Here is a 17870-nt window from a genome sequence, read left to right as displayed (position 1 = left end):
GTGGTAAGCAGCTTGCTTCCCAACCACTTGATTCCAGATTCAGTCCTACTGTGTAGCACCTTGGACAAGTGTTTTCTGCTATAGCTTCAGGCTGACCAAAGTGGATTTGGTAGATAGAAACTGAAAGAAGTCCATCTCTCTCTCTCTCTTTCTCTCTCTCTCTCTCTCTCTCTCTCTCTCTCTCTCTCTCTCTCTCTCTCTCTCTCTCTCTCTAATCTCTCTCTCTCTCTCTCTCTCTCTCTCTCTCTCTCTCTCTCTCTCTCTCTCTGTATGTGTCTGTTTGCCCCCAACATCAGTACTTGACATCCAGTGTTGGTGTGTTTACATCCTTGTAACTTAGCAGTTTGGCAAAAGAGACTAATAGAATAAGTACGAGGCTTACAAAATGAACCTTGGGATTGAATCATTCAACTAAATAGTTCTCCTAGGCAGTACCCCAGCATGGCCACAGTCTAATGACCAAAACAAGTAAAAAATGAAAAAATAAATTAATAAAAGATATAAGGGGTTAATCAAAATCTAAATTCTCATAATAATAAATTGTTTTTTTTTTTACCTTTTCTGAATTACTTATCATTTTCGCAAGTGCCATAAAAGTACCCAGGACTCACTATGAAATAGTTGGCTTTGTGAAGAGCATTCCTTTATTGAGACTATGCCAAAGCAGACATTGAAGCCCAACATAGCCATCCAGCTTGTCAGATACTATCGACCCATGCCAGCAGCATGGAAGGGTGGACATTTAAATGACAGTGATGATGATTAATAAATTTTAAACAGGAGTCCATTCTAATTGGTCAACTTCAACCAACCAGTGAACGTCTTGATCATCAGTCGGCTTACTTGGGAATAGCAACAACAATTCTTTGAATCTAGGATAATGCTCCTAGCCCCAAACTTCTTCTCTTTCCCAGTTTCACTTAATGCCATCATCTTGTCCACCTCTTCCCCCTTCCTCCTATCAACACTATTATGACGATTTCTCAGATTCCCCACCCAGTCATTCTCCCCTAACGCTTACCATTCTTTGGAATTTCTTTCCTGGCCACAGTTTCCTGCAAAGCATTAGCCAGAATGTATGATGGTCAGAGAGCACTATAGTTGAGCTCCTCCTCCTCTTCCTCTCACTCAAATTATTTTGATAATTAATAAATTAACAAACTATCACAGAGGAGCCTCTATAGATTTCCTTGACTTCCTTGTAATAACAGCCAACTTTCCCTTCAACCACACCCTACCATCTTAAAACAAACAGGAGCAACATATTTAAAAAATAGCATCCTAGGTACCATTAAAATGACAAGAAGGTCATGGATGGAACGTCTTTGAGCACGAGAGTTCTTGATCAAGGCTGATCAACAACTACCAAAAACAGGAGGACACAAATGTGGTCCTGGATACACTATGTCTGAAAAAAATAAGCGGTGATGAGCATAGTTGGAATGTCTCTGAGCAACAGCATAAACAACAAAGCATCAAATTTACTCTTTTTCATTCCATACCAAATTTTAACATGTTAAATGTAAATGATTAAGGTGCTAATGAGTTAAGAGTTAATAAGCTAAATGTTAGCAAGTAATAATGACTTGTCTTAACAAGTTAGGTATTAAGGAGTTAAGTGCTAATGTGTTAAGTGTCAACTAATTAGTGTTCATGTATTTAAAGCTGTGAACATCAAAACTTAATTAGAGATAGTTGTGTGGTGAGAGAATTACAGCTTTAGCTCAATAGCTGTTATTGTTTTAATTATTCCAGCAAGTATGGGAGACAACTATGTACATGTTCCAGTCTTTTTAGACCTCCCCAGCAAACCATAGAAATTGTCATACTTGCTGGATTAATAATGAGAGAGCCACTAAATAAATACATATATAATGTTTGTTTCAAATTTTGACACAAGGCCAGCAATTTTGGATGAAGAGTTAAGTCCATTAAATCAACCCCAGTGCACAATTGATGTTTATTTCATCAATCCCCAAAAGGATGAAAAGCAAAGTCAACCTCAGCAGAATTTGAACTCAGAACATAAAGACGAATGAAATACTGTTAAGCATTTTTGCTTGGCATGCTAATGATTCTGATAGCTTGATGTCCTTGATCCAAATTTTGGCCCAAGGCCAGCAAGTTTAGGGGAATGGGTAAGTCAATTACATCAACCCCAGCAAACAACTGGTACTTATTTTATCAATCCCAATAGGATGTAAGGCAAAGACAAGCAAATTGCTGCTAAGCATTTTGCCTGGCATGCTAACAATTCTTATTTCTTTATTGCCCACAAGGGGCTAAGCATAGAGGGGACAAACAAGGACAGACAAAGGAATTAAGTCGATTACATCAACCCCCAGAGCGTAACTGGTACTTAATTTATCGACCCTGAAAAGATGAAAGGTAAAGTCAATCTCAGCGGAATTTGAACTCAGAACGTAACAACAGACGAAATACCTATTTCTTTACTACCCACAAGGGGCTAAACACAGAAGGGACAAACAAGGACAGACAAACGGATTAAGTCGATTACATTGACCCCTAGTGCATAACTGGTACTTAATTTATCAACCCTGAAAGGATGAAAGGCAAAGTCGACCTCAGCAGAATTTGAACTCAGAACGTAACGGCAGACGAAATACCTATTTCTTTACTACCCACAAGGGGCTAAACACAGAAGGGACAAACAAGAACAGACAAACGGATTAAGTCGATTACATTGACCCCTAGTGCATAACTGGTACTTAATTTATCAACCCCGAAAGGATGAAAGGCAAAGTCGACCTCGGCGGAATTTGAACTCAGAACGTAACGACAGATGAAATATCGTTAAGCATTTCACCTGGCGTGCTAACAATTCTACCAGCTTGCTGCCTTAAATGCAACATAATATTGCTCAACATAACAGTATGCTGGAAATTAACATATTTGTGAAAAATATTATTGTAATAAGCACGGAAAACACAAGTGATAATTTTTTTATTTAATGTCGTGGTATAAAATCTCTAATTAAAAATAATTATGTTGTAAGGAAAAGACTAATTTCATTTCAATAATTTCAGCAACTAATTTCAGGCACAGATATGGCTGTGTGGTTAAGGTGCTCACTTAACAGCCTCATTGTTTTGGGTTCAATCCCACCATGTAGCACCTTGGCCAAGTATATTCTACTGATCAATCCTTGTGAATTTGTCAGAAAGAAATTGTGTGGAAGCTTGTCATGTGTGTGTGTGTGTGTTTGGGTTTGTCCAAACACCACCACTCGACAACTGGTGTTCTTTTGTTTACATCCCCATAATGTAGTGATTTGGCAAAAGAGACTGATAGTCCCAGACTTTAAAAATAAGTACTGAAATCAATCAGTTTGATTAAAACTTTTCAAGGGGATACCCCAGCATGACCACAATCAAACTGAAACACATAAAAGATAAAAGATATAAAACAGACCTAACTCTGGACATGTTTAGGTCTTATTAACCCTCATCCGTAAAATATAGACTTATTGATCATTGTAGACATTTCCTGATATTTCATGATTTCTTTAATTTGTCTCATTGCAGGGAATATAATTTAACTCTCACCTGAGACCAACCAGCAATGAGTAGCAGAAAACATTCTTTCAAAAAGCCAACCACCCCAAAATGGTAAGAATATTTCATATCTGTAAATGACCTGCACCACAAGATGGCACTGGTGGGGAAAAAGAAGAATGGTGAGAAAGTTTAGGTTTGTTTACACTTCTTACATGAGACAGATTCATCATCATCATTTAACATACATTTTCCATGCTGGCATGGGTTGAATGGTTGACAGGAACTGGCCAGCTGAGGATCTACCTGGGCACCATGTCTGTTTTGGCATATCTTCTATGGCTGGATGCCCTTCCTAACACCAACCAATTTACAGAGTGTACTGAGTGCTTTTATGCAGCACCAGCACATGTGCTTCTTACATGGCACTGGCAGAAGTGCTTTTTTATGTGGCACCAGTACAGACAAACCCACAAGATTAGGGTCACTCAGCTAAAGAGGAATATAGGGGACATGTCTTCTCAAGCACAGCAAACCATCAAAAGTCGCGGTCCCTTGTCATCCCCTCTGTGAGGCCCAACATCTGAAGATCCTTTCTCGCCACTTCATTCCATGTCTTACTGGGTCTACTCCTTCCACATGTTTACTCCACAATTAGAGATTGGCACTTCTTGATGCAGCTGTCCTCATCCATAGGCATTACATGGTCATACCAGCACAGTCTTCTCTCTTATCATCACTATTATTTGCACTACAATCATATTTTTTACCTCAAAATTTGTTCCCTAATGAAGCATAAGAAGTGAGTCTCTGACTCCAACATGCAAATTCATTTAGACCAATCTGCCTGATTATTATCAGTATCATCATTGTATTTTAACATCCCTTTTCCCCTACTAGCATGGGTTGAATGTTTTGACAAGGAAAGATAAGCCAGAGGGCTCAGCCAGGTTCTGTGGCTGCTTTGGCATGATTTCTATAGCCAGATGCCCTTCTTAACATCAACCACTTAACAGAGTGTACTGGGTGCTTTTTATGTGGCAACAGCACCAGTGAGGTTACCAAGTACCCATAAAATAACACTAAGTGGAGTATAGACTGGAGTAAGAAACTATGACAGAGCGAGAGGAGCAGGTGTCACTAATTATTTATGTGATTACAAATTTTTGCTGAAACTATTAATAAACTGATTCATATTTCTGACTGTACGTATTTACTGTTTTTCGCCTATACCAGTTGTTCTCAAATATGTTTTTATGTAAATCTCCTTTCACCCAAACTTGGGGAAGAAAACTAATGTTACCCCAGCAGGATTTAAACTTAAAATACAGAGATTATGAAGCAAAGCAACTACTGTAGAAATAACTAGAGTATAATGAGCAAAGGAAATTACTCAGAGTCATCATCTACTCAGAAAATAACCAGTTATATCAGTGCTAGAATATGTTAACACTGACTTACATATATACACAATGTCTTTATAAATAAGCAACATTAACAGAAGGAAACATTACAACACCATAGTCATTACTTTACAATATTCATTACTCAGACACACCATCCATATAAAAAAAAAAAACAATAGTTAAGTTAGCATCTATATATTTAACCCTCTTGTTATTCTATTTCTTTTGGCAAGTATAAGTGACAGAGTTAATATTGATACTGAAAGGTAATATTTATCTCCACTTAAATGTGGATGTTCTGTTAAAACAAACTATACTGCAGTAGGTACCATGAGAGAAACTCTCATATAAGCCAATATGAGTGTTATTCTCATGTAAGGCGGCAAGCTGGCTAAAACGTTAGCATGCTGGGCGAAATACTTAGCAGTGTTTCGTCTGTCTTTACTTTTTGAGTTCAAATTCCACTGAGGTCGACTTTGCCTTTCATCCTTTCGGGGTTGATAAATTAAGTACCTGTTGCATATTGGGGTCGATTTAATCGACTGCCCCCTCCCCCAAAATTTCTGACCTTGTGCCTAAAGTAGAAAAGAATATGAGTGTTATTCTCATGGATCTGCCGCAGTAGAGCTTGTTCCAACAGAACATCCATATTTAAATGGAGATGAATATTTCTGTTGAAGCACACTGCTTTTTGCTTCACTTAATTTTGAAAATAATAAAGAATTTAGCAAGATATCTTTGACATTATTAATCTGGTGTTTGGAACATAAATTAGCATGCAATTTTGGTGGAAGGTTTTAATTTAGATCACTTTGAAACAGGAAAGTTTGTATCATGGAACCGGGAGCAGTTTCAGGTCAGTTGGTATCAAAAAAGTTAATGCTGGAAGTATAAATGATAATATAAAAAGAAACTAACAAATAAATAATTATGCAGCGAGGAAAAACAATTTTAGTCATTGATTAACATTGTTTTAATTAACTGGCAAGTCTCCCATACTTACTGAATTAATTAGAATTAATTAAAATAATATTAGTGGAGAGGGCGGTGAATAAGCTGAGCTGTTAGTGTTGGATTGAATGTCTTGTGATACTTGTTCCAGCTCTCTGCTTTCTGAGTTCAAATCCTGTTGAAGTTGACTTTGTCTTTTATCCTTCTAGGGTTGATAAATGCAGCACCAGTCAGGAACTGGGATTGATTCTCACTCTCTCTCTCTCTTTCTTATCTACTATTTTGTGTCATAAGGCTCTCTCTTATTGACCCTTTTCTCCAGAAATAGGGAAAGTTTGAATGAGGGGACAGCAACCACTTCTCATAAGAAAAAACTGTTGTGGTAACTGGAACCTTCTTAAGATGGACTGATTGAACAGATTTAAAGAGAAGAATAATAACTAATATTGTTTCTATCTCATTACATAATCAAGAGGACAAATCGGCAAAGTCATTAAAGTGTCAGCTGAAATACCTTGCAGTATTAGTTTTAATTGTCTGTGCTCTGGGTTCAAATCCTGCAGCAATCAGCTTTGATCAACAATTTTAGTCATTGATTAACATTCTTTTAATTAACTGAGCAAGTTTCCCGTACCAGCTGAATTAATTAAAATGAATTGAAATAATATTGACAAAGAAAGCAGTGAATTGGCAAAGATATTAGTTTTGGATCAATTGTCTTATGGTATTTGCTCCAGCTCTCAAATCTTTGTGTTCAAATCCCTTAGAGTGTCTTTAGGGTTCAATAAATAATTGAAATACTGGGGTCAGTTTCCTCCTGTCAGTCCCCAACTCTTGATCTGTCTACCTGTCTGTCTATATATCTCTCTATCAATTTGTCTATCAGGCACATTAAAGGGCCCATGTTCACCCTGCAAGCCCTCCCAATCATTTCATCACATTTCGATGGTCCCTCTATTTCTGCTTTTAGAACAGAGCTTTTGCGCCTTTGTTGACTCCCACTTTGGCTTATATCTTCTCTTTTAAGCCTTTCAGAGTATTGGACATGACATGGTTTTTCTTTCCATTTCCTCTTTAGTATGTTTTAGTGAAATTTTGAGTGGGCGTTGCACTTTGAGCTTGTCCCAGATGGTCATGCTGTGAACACTAACCTTTATGTTCAACAGCTGCAGTGAGTATAGGATGCTTTGAAAGCCCACCGTCCAGCATTGGTCAATTGGGAATGTGCGCTCCTACAGCATGACAATACCCCAGCACACACTGCCAATGTGACCAAATGCAAACTCGAGAAAGCTGAGGGGCTGAAAGTGCTGCCTCACTCTGCCTACAGTCTAGACCCTGCACCATCAGATTACCACCTTTTCTGAGTCGTGGCTTCTTTCTTGCATGGATGAAGGTTCAACAATGTGGATGAGGTTGAGGATGAGTGCAGGGAACCTTTTGCCAACTAAATGATATAAGTGTGGAATTGAGCTTCTGGTACAATGACGGCAACAAACAACAGAATATGATGGGATATATTTTTAGGAATTTGCATATGTAATTTGTTTGAACTATTAATTAAAGCTCAAAATATGGAAAACTTTTGAATCAACCTCGTACATACGTTTGTGTGTGTGTATGTGTTATAATGGATGCAGACATCAATGAATGGTTAAGAGATTTGCTTCACAATCACGAGGTCCCCGGTGTGATCCCACTGTGTGACACCTTAGGCAAGTGCCTCTACTTTTTATCATAGTCTCAGGTCAACTCAAGTCTTGTGGGTAAAACTGGGGAGATGGAAACTGTGTGGAAGCCCATTGTATAGATAGTATCCATAAGTGAAAGCTCTAGCTTAGTTATATATCATGTCACCTTGATTTGGCCTAAGAATTTTGTTAAGAGTATACATGTCTGTGGAATACTCAACCACCAAATTCTTAATTGCTTAAACAACTGAATACTCATTGTCAAAACTGATGGAGGATGTGTTGTGGCTGTGCAGTTAGGAAGTTTGGTACAGGAGACCTACTGTATGCAGAACTTAAACCATTTTATCTTTCATTCCAACCATGTCATACTTTCTCATTTCCAACATACATCCTTGAAGTTAGATTGGCAGACCCATTAGGGCATAGGGTAAAATGCTTAGTGGAATTAAGTTATGGCCCTTTACATTCTGAGTTCCAATCCTGCTGAGGTCAAATTTGTTTTACCATTCCAATGTCAATAAAACAGAGTACCAGCTAAATATCAAGGTTGATGGTGTGGACTAAAACCCTTCACTCTTAATTTCTGGCCCCAAGAAATTCTGTTATATTCAAGACTAATATCTCCAGTATATTCAATCATTTTAAGTGACTTCTGAAAATGAAGGAACCTTCACATAATTGTTATCTGCTACAATTAGCTGTCAAATGTCTTACACAATCATCCTTGCAGACCTATGATCAAACTTGTTGAAGCTGTGACCATCACATTTTTTACTTGGACATATTGTATCTAGGGCAACATTATATAATGTGACTGTCCTATTTTAACACTACAGTGTGATTGCAGGGAGATTTGGCTGTTGTTTCAAGCAGATTGAGCGAGTCCCTTGTTGGTTATGGCTTGTTGTTGTTTGACCTGAGGTAAACCCTTAAATCTTATCCCAGATATTCCAACCATGCCCATTATACATATTTTTTGACATAATATATCTAGGCTTACAGCATCCAATGCCACTCTTCTTTTTCTTTTTTAAGATGATAAAGTGTGATTTGAAGATGGGGAGAGGGGAGATTTGACTGTTATTTCTAGCAATTCAAACCATCATATAAAGGTTCTCTTGTTGGATTTTAGATGGAATATTGTCATTGTATCAAGTATTGGGTAGATTACCCCAAATGTGGAACACATGTTGGCATAGCAGAATCAGTGGATGGGGTGTTGGCATATTGGTTGTAGGGTGGATCAATGATGTGTGTGTTTCACTATGTCTTCCCACCATGACCAACACAACATGTGTTTGAATTTACATTGCTGAGTTGGTGTCAACAAGAAGGTTCTCCTTGAGCCAATAAGAGAAATTCCACAGTGATTCAACCTGACAGAAATAGCAGCCAAATCTCTCTTAAATCTGACTTTCACAAAAACAGAAAAGGTATGCATGTGATGACATGGTACTATATAAATACTTGAAAAAAAATGTTGGGATGGTCATAGTCGGAGTACCTTTGATCATAGGTCTGCTGGATCAGAGCTGATGTACGACTAAACAACAAGTGAAGAAACCAGCATTTCAGAATTTGACTCAGTGGCTCAGAATACTCAGCTGTAAAACAGATACCACAGCAAGGTTGAGGATAGAGATTGCAATATTGAGGAGGCAGGGGCAGCACTGTAAAACTGATGTTTTCTTAGCTTTGTAGTGGTGAGTTTAACCCCTTAAGTATGTAGCTGGCACAGTAGTGGCAAGGCGTAGCTTTACCAAACTGACAAGGCTCCTAGCTGTACATTACATGAGGCTAAAGCCTTCAGTGGTAAACCTTTCTATGACATAGTCAGAGATGGGGAGGAGGGTTATCACTGAAGCACAAATACACACAGAGGCAAAAGAACAGACAGACACACATACTCATGGAAACAAAGGTGTAAACTCACTTAAATATATGGAGACAAAGTCACAGATACACACATATCTCACTCACATGTACACACAAGCAGACACACTGAGACACACACACAAACCCATGCTAATTATTAGAGAAGAGAGGATATGTGTCATTAAGGCCTCACGGTAGTAAAAGTGTTGATGATAATTAGTGAGTTCATTAATTTCCTAATTATTTAGTTATGTATATTTTTCATCTAAAGTCAGCTTGACCATCATTCATCATCACCATCATCATCATTCAGTCATCATTATCAGCATCATTGAAACATCATTCTCATCATCAACATCACTCATCATTATTCTATCAATTAAAAATTATTAATTTCCCCCTCCTCTGCCCTCTAGCTACAACTCTAAGGAGTGTAGCCTCCAGCACCCACCCACCCACTTTCTTCTCTCACCCCTTTCCCTCTCCATGACCTCTCCATCAGTCAAACAAGCCATGCTCCTCCTTTCACGATGTCTACAGAGATTCTGACAATCTCTCTTATTCATTCCCATCTTCAAGATATGGAAAAACCAGAGAAAAGTTCAGTTTCTCAACTTTATTATTAAAAACATCACCACCACCACCAACAACAACAACACCTAAACAATATTCAAGAATAAATCTGATCTGAAATAACAACAATAACAACAATAATAATGCTTTCAAATTTTGGCACAAGGCCAGCAACTTCAGGGGAAGGGTATGTTGATTACATTGACCTTAGTGCTCAACTGGGACTTAATTTATCAACCCTGAAAGGGATGAAAAAGAATAATTAAAAGAGAACACGGGACATGTGACAACTAAATCAAAGTGTTATATGCATTCTACACAGCAACACTCTACCCAAAACACACAAACACCATAAAAGAGAAATATGAACTTTAGAGAAAAAAACACACAGAGACATAAAACACACAGGCGCAGGAGTGGCTGTGTGGTAAGTAGCTTGCTAACCAGCCACATGGTTCCGGGTTCAATCCCACTGCATGGCATCTTGGGCTATAGCCCTGGGCCGACCAATGCCTTGTGAGTGATTTGGTTGACGGAAACTGAAAGAAGCCTGTCGTATATATGTATATATATATATATATATATGTGTGTGTGTGTGTGTGTGTGTGTGTGTGTGTGTGTGTGTGTGTGGTGTGTGTGTGTGTGTGTATGTATGTATGTTTGTGTGTGTGTGTGTTTGTCCCCCTAGCATTGCTTGACAACCGATGCTGGTGTGTTTACGTCCCCGTCACTTAGCGGTTCGGCAAAAGAGACCGATAGAATAAGTACTGGGCTTACAAAGAAAAAGTTCCAGGATCGATTTGCTCGACTAAAAGCGGTGCTCCGGCATGGCCGCAGTCAAATGACTGAAACAAGTAAAAGAGAAAAGAGATAAGGAAAAATATAACAGCAGACTAACAAACACGTGAAGGTTTTATGTGAGGTTAAACTACCAAAAATTGAAAGAGACAAACTTATAGATAGAACACACTGAAAATGAAACAGAACATTCAATCACACTAAAATATGAACTACAAGTAAACAAAAATTACACAATTATAGGTGCAGGAGTGGCTGTGTGGTAAGTAGCTTGCTTACCAACCGCATGGTTCCAAGTTCAGTCCCACTGCATGGCATCTTGGGCAAGTGTCTTCAACTATACCCTTAGGCCGACCAAAGCCTTGTGAGTGGATTTGGTAGACGGAAACTGAAAGAAGCCTGTCGTATATATATATATACATCTATATATGTATGTGTGTATATATGTTTGTCAGTCTGTGTTTGTCCCCTCAACATCACTTGACAACTGATGCTGGTGTGTTTACATCCCCGTAACTTAGCAGTTCGGCAAAAGAGACCGATAGAATAAGTACTAGGCTTACAAAGAATAAGTCCTGGGGTCGATTTGCTCGACTAAAGGCGGTGCTCCTGCATGGCCACAGTCAAATGACTGAAACAAGTAAAAGAGTGAAAATCCCCAAAATCTTTTGTTTCAACTTGGCATATACATAATAATATTCTTGCAAGAAACGTACCCACACACTACACAAATAAACACACATGTACACACATTTGTTCAAACACACTTACATACAGAAGCTACATACACACATGCATATGTACAATTATCTATACACAATACACGAACACACACATAACTATGTAAATACATCCACAAACAATACATATACACACATACACACACACACACTCATGCACATGGGTAGACATACATACTAAGAATACATACATGTACACATATATAAAGATATGCACACTCAATACATACAAACATAACTATGTAAACATAACCACAAATTATACATACACGCATATGCAAATATACACATCTATGTAAACATAACATAGAATATTCGTGCACTTGTATAAACATACTCACAGATCATAAATTCGCATACATATATTTAAACACACCTGTAGTGTATACATATGCACATCTATGTAAACATACCCACAGACTATACATTTACACATATGCAAACATACTCACAAACTATAAACTCATACACACACACATCCACACACACACACACACACACACACACACACACACACACACACACATATATATATATATATATATATATATATACACACACACAGTGTTAGCTTCATCAGTTTGACCTTCAAATTAGTAGCTCATTATTAGGAATAAATATATTTCCCCCTCTCCACCCCCTCCCTCTCTCTCTCTCTCTCTCTCTCTCTCTCTCTCTCTCTCTTCTTCTTCTTCTTCTTCTTCACTGTCTCTTTCTCATTCAGTATTTGTTTGTCCACTTTGCTTCTATATGGTTCTGGTTTGAATCCTACTACATACCACCTTGGGCAAATGTGTTCTACTGTTTGAGGTTGACAGTGCCTTGCTATTGGAAACAAGCCGCATATACACTACACACATATGGATATGTGTGTGTGTATGTGTGTGTATATGTGTGTGTGTGTCTGTATATAAGTGTGCATGTATGTACACACACACACACACAGAGGCGCAGGTGTGGTTGTGTAGTAAGAAGTCTGCTTCCCAACCACATGATTCCAAGTTCACTCCCACTGCATGTCACCTTGGGCAAGTGTCTTCTACTATAGGCTTGGTAGAAGACCAAAGCCTTGTGAGTGGATTTGGTAGATGGAAACTGAAAGAAGCCCATCATGTGTGTGTGTATATGTGTGTGTGTCTGTATATAAGTGTGTGTGTATTACACACACACACACACACACAAGTGTGGTTGTGTAGTAAGAAGTCTGCTTCCAAACCACGTGGTTCCAAGTTCATTCCCACTGCATGTCACCTTGGGCAAGTGTCTTCTACTATAGCCTTGGACTGACCAAAGCCTTGTGAGTGGATTTGAGAGACAGAAATTGAAAGAAGCCCATCGTGTGCGTGTGTGTATGTATGTGCGTGTGTGTGTTCTCTCTTGCAAACAGCAACTAATTTCTCTTATACCTAACTTCTCTCTCAATACACTGGCACTCTGTTGCACATGTACACTTACATTACACATCCAGCAGAGCATACTAGCCTCATTCCTCTCTAACCATCTCATGTCTTCTGCATTCAAGGCCCACATCTCACTACCATGTAGAACTGCTGTCCATATACATGCCTCATACAATCTTCCTTTCACTCAGAGAGAGAAACCTTTCATAGCCAACAGACGTAACAGCTCTCTGAATTTCCTCCAACCCATTTTTATTCTAGCTGTCACACTCTCTGTGCATCCTCCCCTAATACTAATTTGGTCCCCTAGGTAACAGAAATTGTCTACTACCTGTAATGAACCACCTGGGCATTTCAGAGAATCAGTTTCTATAGTTTTCATGGATCCTGTACACCTTCCACTTATGAATACTACCTTATCTCTCTCTCTCTCTCTCTCTCTCTCTCTCTCTCTCTCTCACACACACACACACACACACACACACACACACACACACACACACACACACACACACACACACACACACACACATATCATCATCATCATCATCATCGTCATCATTTAATGTCCATTTTCCATGCTGGCATAGGTTAGACAGCTTGACTGGAGCTGATTAGCCAGAGAACTGCACCAGGCTCCAATCTATTTTGGCTCAGTTTCTATGGCTTACTACAATATTGATCTTTCCTCTGTTAACTTTAAGGCTGTTTGATTCTCCCGTTTTGCTTTCCACATCTGGGATTTCCTTTTCAGTTCTGTCGCAGTTTCTTTTACGAGAGCAAAATCATCAGTTTACAGTGGCTCCCAAGAGTAGCCAGTCTTAAATTCCTATGTTATGGCTTGGAGGATTATAGGAGGGAACTGAGTACTGAACCCTTGTGAACTTGTGCCTGTACATTAAATTCATTGCTGTACTTGTGGCTAACTCTCACTTTACTGACAGCATCTCCATACATGGCTTGTATGGCTCTTACAAGCCTTTCGTCTACTCCTATCTCCCTCAGAGATCACCTGATCATAGAGTAAGGAACTCTGTCAAATGCCTTCTCCAGATTGATGAATGCCAAGTACAATGGTTTACTGTCAGATGCACCTCGTGTAGTTGTCTTATTATGCACACACACACACACATGCAAGCACATGTGTGCACACACACACACATGCAAGCACATATGTGCACACACACATACAGATGCAAGCACGTGTGCACACACATTCATACACACACATGCATGCATACATACTTCCATATATCTATGACTACATGTCTGTGTGAATCAGTGCTGTGTTGCATCCCCTTATGTCAAAAAGGTGAAAACTTTGTCATATGATAAATATATATTGATAAATTAAGTAAAAGACTAAAATAAGTACTGCGGTCATATGATCAACTAAAAGGAGACCCCCTTAAATATAGCACCCTGACATGACCATAGTCCAATAACTAAAACAACTAAGGAAAAAAATGTAATCAGTTACATGTGCTTGGACAACATAGATTTCCACATAAAACACTACATTCACAAACACACCACTTACAGAGTGACCATGCCATCAGCAAACTTGTGACTGTTAACCACCCCCATAACTGCCTAGTGATCCTACCTCTTGAAAGATCACCTCCTCCAATGCCCTCTCTCTTCTCAAAGATTCCTTGTTTTGCAAAGTTACTTGGTGACTCTGCCAGTGCTGGTGCCACGTGTTATGGCAAAATTTTCAGGCACACTTTACTTCCATAAAGTGAGGGATTCCTGTATCATCATTATCATCATTTAGCATCTACTTTCCATGCTGGCATGGGTTAGACAGGCTGATTTGATGTGGTTTCAATGGCTGGATGCTTTTACGTGCCGGTGGCACGTAAAAAGCACCATCCGTTCGGGGCCGTTACCAGCCTCGCCTGGCCCCCGTGCCGGTGGCACGTAAAAAGAACCAACTACACTCACGGAGTGGTTGGCGTTAGGCAGGGCATCCAGCCATAGAAACACTGCCAGATCAGACTGGGCCTGATGCAGCCTTCTGGCTTCACAGACCCCAGTTGAACCGTCCAACCCATGCTAGCATGGAAAGCGGATGATGATGTAGTGGGTGCCTTTTACATGTCACTGGCACAGGTGCCTTTTACATGTCATCAGCATGGGTGCCTTAGATATGTTACTAGCACGGGTGCTTTTTATGTGTCACCAGCACTGGCCATGACTACAATTTCACTTGGCTTGACAAGTCTTCTTTAGCACATCAAATCGCCAAAGATCTTGATCACTTGTCATCACCTTTGTGAGACCCAAGAGTCAAAGATTGTGCTTCACCATCTCATCCCATGTCTTCTTGGCTTTACCTTTTCCACAGGTTCCCTCCACAGTTAGAGATCAGCTCTTCTTTATGCAGCTGTCCTCATCCATATACAACACATGACCATACCAACACAGTTGTCTCTATTGCACACCACCTCTGATATTTTTCTCAAGATGCTCACACTCTGTTGAACATACACCAACTGCTTTATTCTCTCTCTCTCTCTCTCTCTCTCTCTCTCTCTCTCTCTCTCTCTCTCTCTCTCTCTCTCTCTCTCTCTCTCTCTCTCTCTCTCTCTCTCTCTCTCTCTCTCTCTCTCTCTCTCTCTCTCTCTCAAAGGTTTTCTACATGTGAACAAAAATGAAGTACAGAGGTTTATTTTTGGCTAAGTACTTTTCCTGCAACTGCCTTACCAGGAATATAGCATCATTGGTGAGATTCTCTCTGGCACAAAACCAAACTACATCTCATCTAGATTATCTCTCTCCCTAATTAGTTGGGCTATGACCCTCTCCATAACTTTCATCAATTGATCCAACAATTTGATACCTCTCTAATTATTTCTGTCTAAGGTATCACCTTTACCTTTGTAGCAGTTACTATGGTGCTGCTACACTAGTCATTGGGTATGACTCCATTGTGGACAATCTGATTAACTACATGGGTGACTAGACCATAACCCACACCACCAGATATTTTAAGTATCTCGGTAGTGATTCCTGATGAGCCAGGGGCTTTCCCCATCTTCATATCCTTCATGGCTTTAACTACCCTGCTACTGTCTATTCAGATTGCTGATCCCTCTGTCGGATCCACATTAGGCAGACTCTCCATGAATCCTCTACACTTAACAACCTTTCATAGTGGCACTACCAAGTCTCTTTCTTTGCAGAGTTGCTAACTGCAAGTGAACCATCATCCATGTGAATGCACTTCAATCCAACATCACAGTTTTTCTTGACACACTGTCTTGCAAACCAAAATACTTCATCCCGCCAAACATTGACAAACTTCTTCCTTTCTGCTTCAACCCCGGCTAAGTATACTGGCCTCCTAGCTTCCCTTCAACCTACCAAATATAGTTCCTTGCTATCACCACTTTTCCAGTTCTTCCAGGCCTGTTTATTTGCTCTCAAGGCGTTGTCAACTACACTGTTCCACCACCATATCACCTTAGGCCTGGTTGGGACTTTGCACCAACCACAAATTTGGTCTGTGGCTCACAGTAATATACTCACACACACACACACACACACACACACAGGTATGTGTATATATATATATATGTAGATGGATGTTATTGACTATGTGTAATGTGTACATGTGTGTATATGCAAGTGTTACGTACATGCATTTGTTGTCAGTGTGTCATTGAGTATGTTAGAGTTTGTGTAAATGTTTGATAAATCAATATCTATTGATACAAATCAATCTCCTCTCCTTCCGCCCCACCCACCCACCCACTATGCACACATCCAGACATACAGACAGACACTCCCCCACTGGTGTCATCATCTATCACTGATCACATGTATCAATACAATAGCAGACAGACAATACACCACTGAACACACCCACCTTCTGTTGCTGCCTTACCAACTGCTTTATTCTCTCTCCCCTCTCCCCTCTCTCTCTCCCTCTTGCCTTCTCTCTATGTGTCCCACAATTTTTTAAAAATTTAAACAGATTTTAGAAAATGCTATTATATATATCTGCCTTTCTAGCTAACTATATATATCATCATCACCATTATCGTTTAACGTCTGTTTTCCATGCTAGCGTGGGTTGGACGGTTTTCGACCGTGGTCTGGGAAGCCAGGAGGCTGCACCAGGCTCCAGTCTAATCTGGCAGTGTTTCTACAGCTGGATGCCCTTCCTAATGCCAACCACTCCAAGAGTGTAGTGGGTGCTTTTTATATCTCTCTCTATATAAACGGCAGTTTGTCTGTGTGTGTTTCTGTGTGTCTGTTTGGTTGTACCCTCACCCTGACCACGGCTTTCAACCGATTCTGATGAAACTTGACACACACATAGCCCAATGTCATTATTCAAAACTAACGCAGCAAAAATTTTGAAAAGTTCCCCCAGTTCTGAAAAAAATCGATAAATTTGACATGGGGTCGAGAATCAGAAACACAAACCACAGACTGTCATGGGGACGCAACTCGACCTTTTTTAACTCTCAAAAAAAATTTACCATCATTTTTTTTCCATTTTTGTGCTATTTTTTGGCTATAACTCTCTAAAAATGCTTTATAGTTATTTCCCTTACAAACCTGAGCAACGCCGGGTGATACTGCTAGTGTATTATATATATATATACACACACACACACTCATGTGCATACACATATTTGTGTGTGTGTGTGTGTGTGTGTGTATGTATGTATTTGGTAGAACAAACAGGATAAGAACTCAGTACATGAGTATAATTATGTAGGTATTTAGGGGAAATCCCAGCTGTTTCCTCTTAAACCACATCTGCTTACTCCATTATTACAATCCAATATGTAGTCTCAGTTGCTGCTGTATGTAATGGTGAATAAATACTAAACAGATTTCCAGTTCCCTGTTTTGTTAAAAATGAGTATATATATTTTATTGTTTTAATTGGCAAAAGTTA

General features: G+C 39.4%; 1 protein-coding gene across 2 annotated transcripts in view; it reads left to right on the top strand.

The window, feature by feature from the left end:
- Positions 1 to 17870, top strand: part of LOC115221061 (GRAM domain-containing protein 2B-like) — a 230812-nt gene that overhangs the window by 33736 nt on the left and 179206 nt on the right. The window contains exon 2 of one of the 2 annotated variants that reach the window (XM_036510419.1): positions 3546 to 3629. In XM_036510419.1, the coding sequence (XP_036366312.1) occupies positions 3583 to 3629 (47 nt within the window). In that variant the 5' untranslated portion in view covers positions 3546 to 3582. Of the gene's footprint in view, positions 1 to 3545; positions 3712 to 17870 lie in introns of those variants that run through there. The other variant, XM_036510418.1, reaches the window with a different exon arrangement.

Source organism: Octopus sinensis, linkage group LG17, assembly GCF_006345805.1.
Source record: "Octopus sinensis linkage group LG17, ASM634580v1, whole genome shotgun sequence".
Taxonomy (NCBI): Eukaryota; Metazoa; Mollusca; class Cephalopoda; order Octopoda; family Octopodidae; genus Octopus; species Octopus sinensis.
Note: the sequence above shows the minus strand (reverse complement) of the source record. Positions and strands in the feature narration are given on the sequence as shown.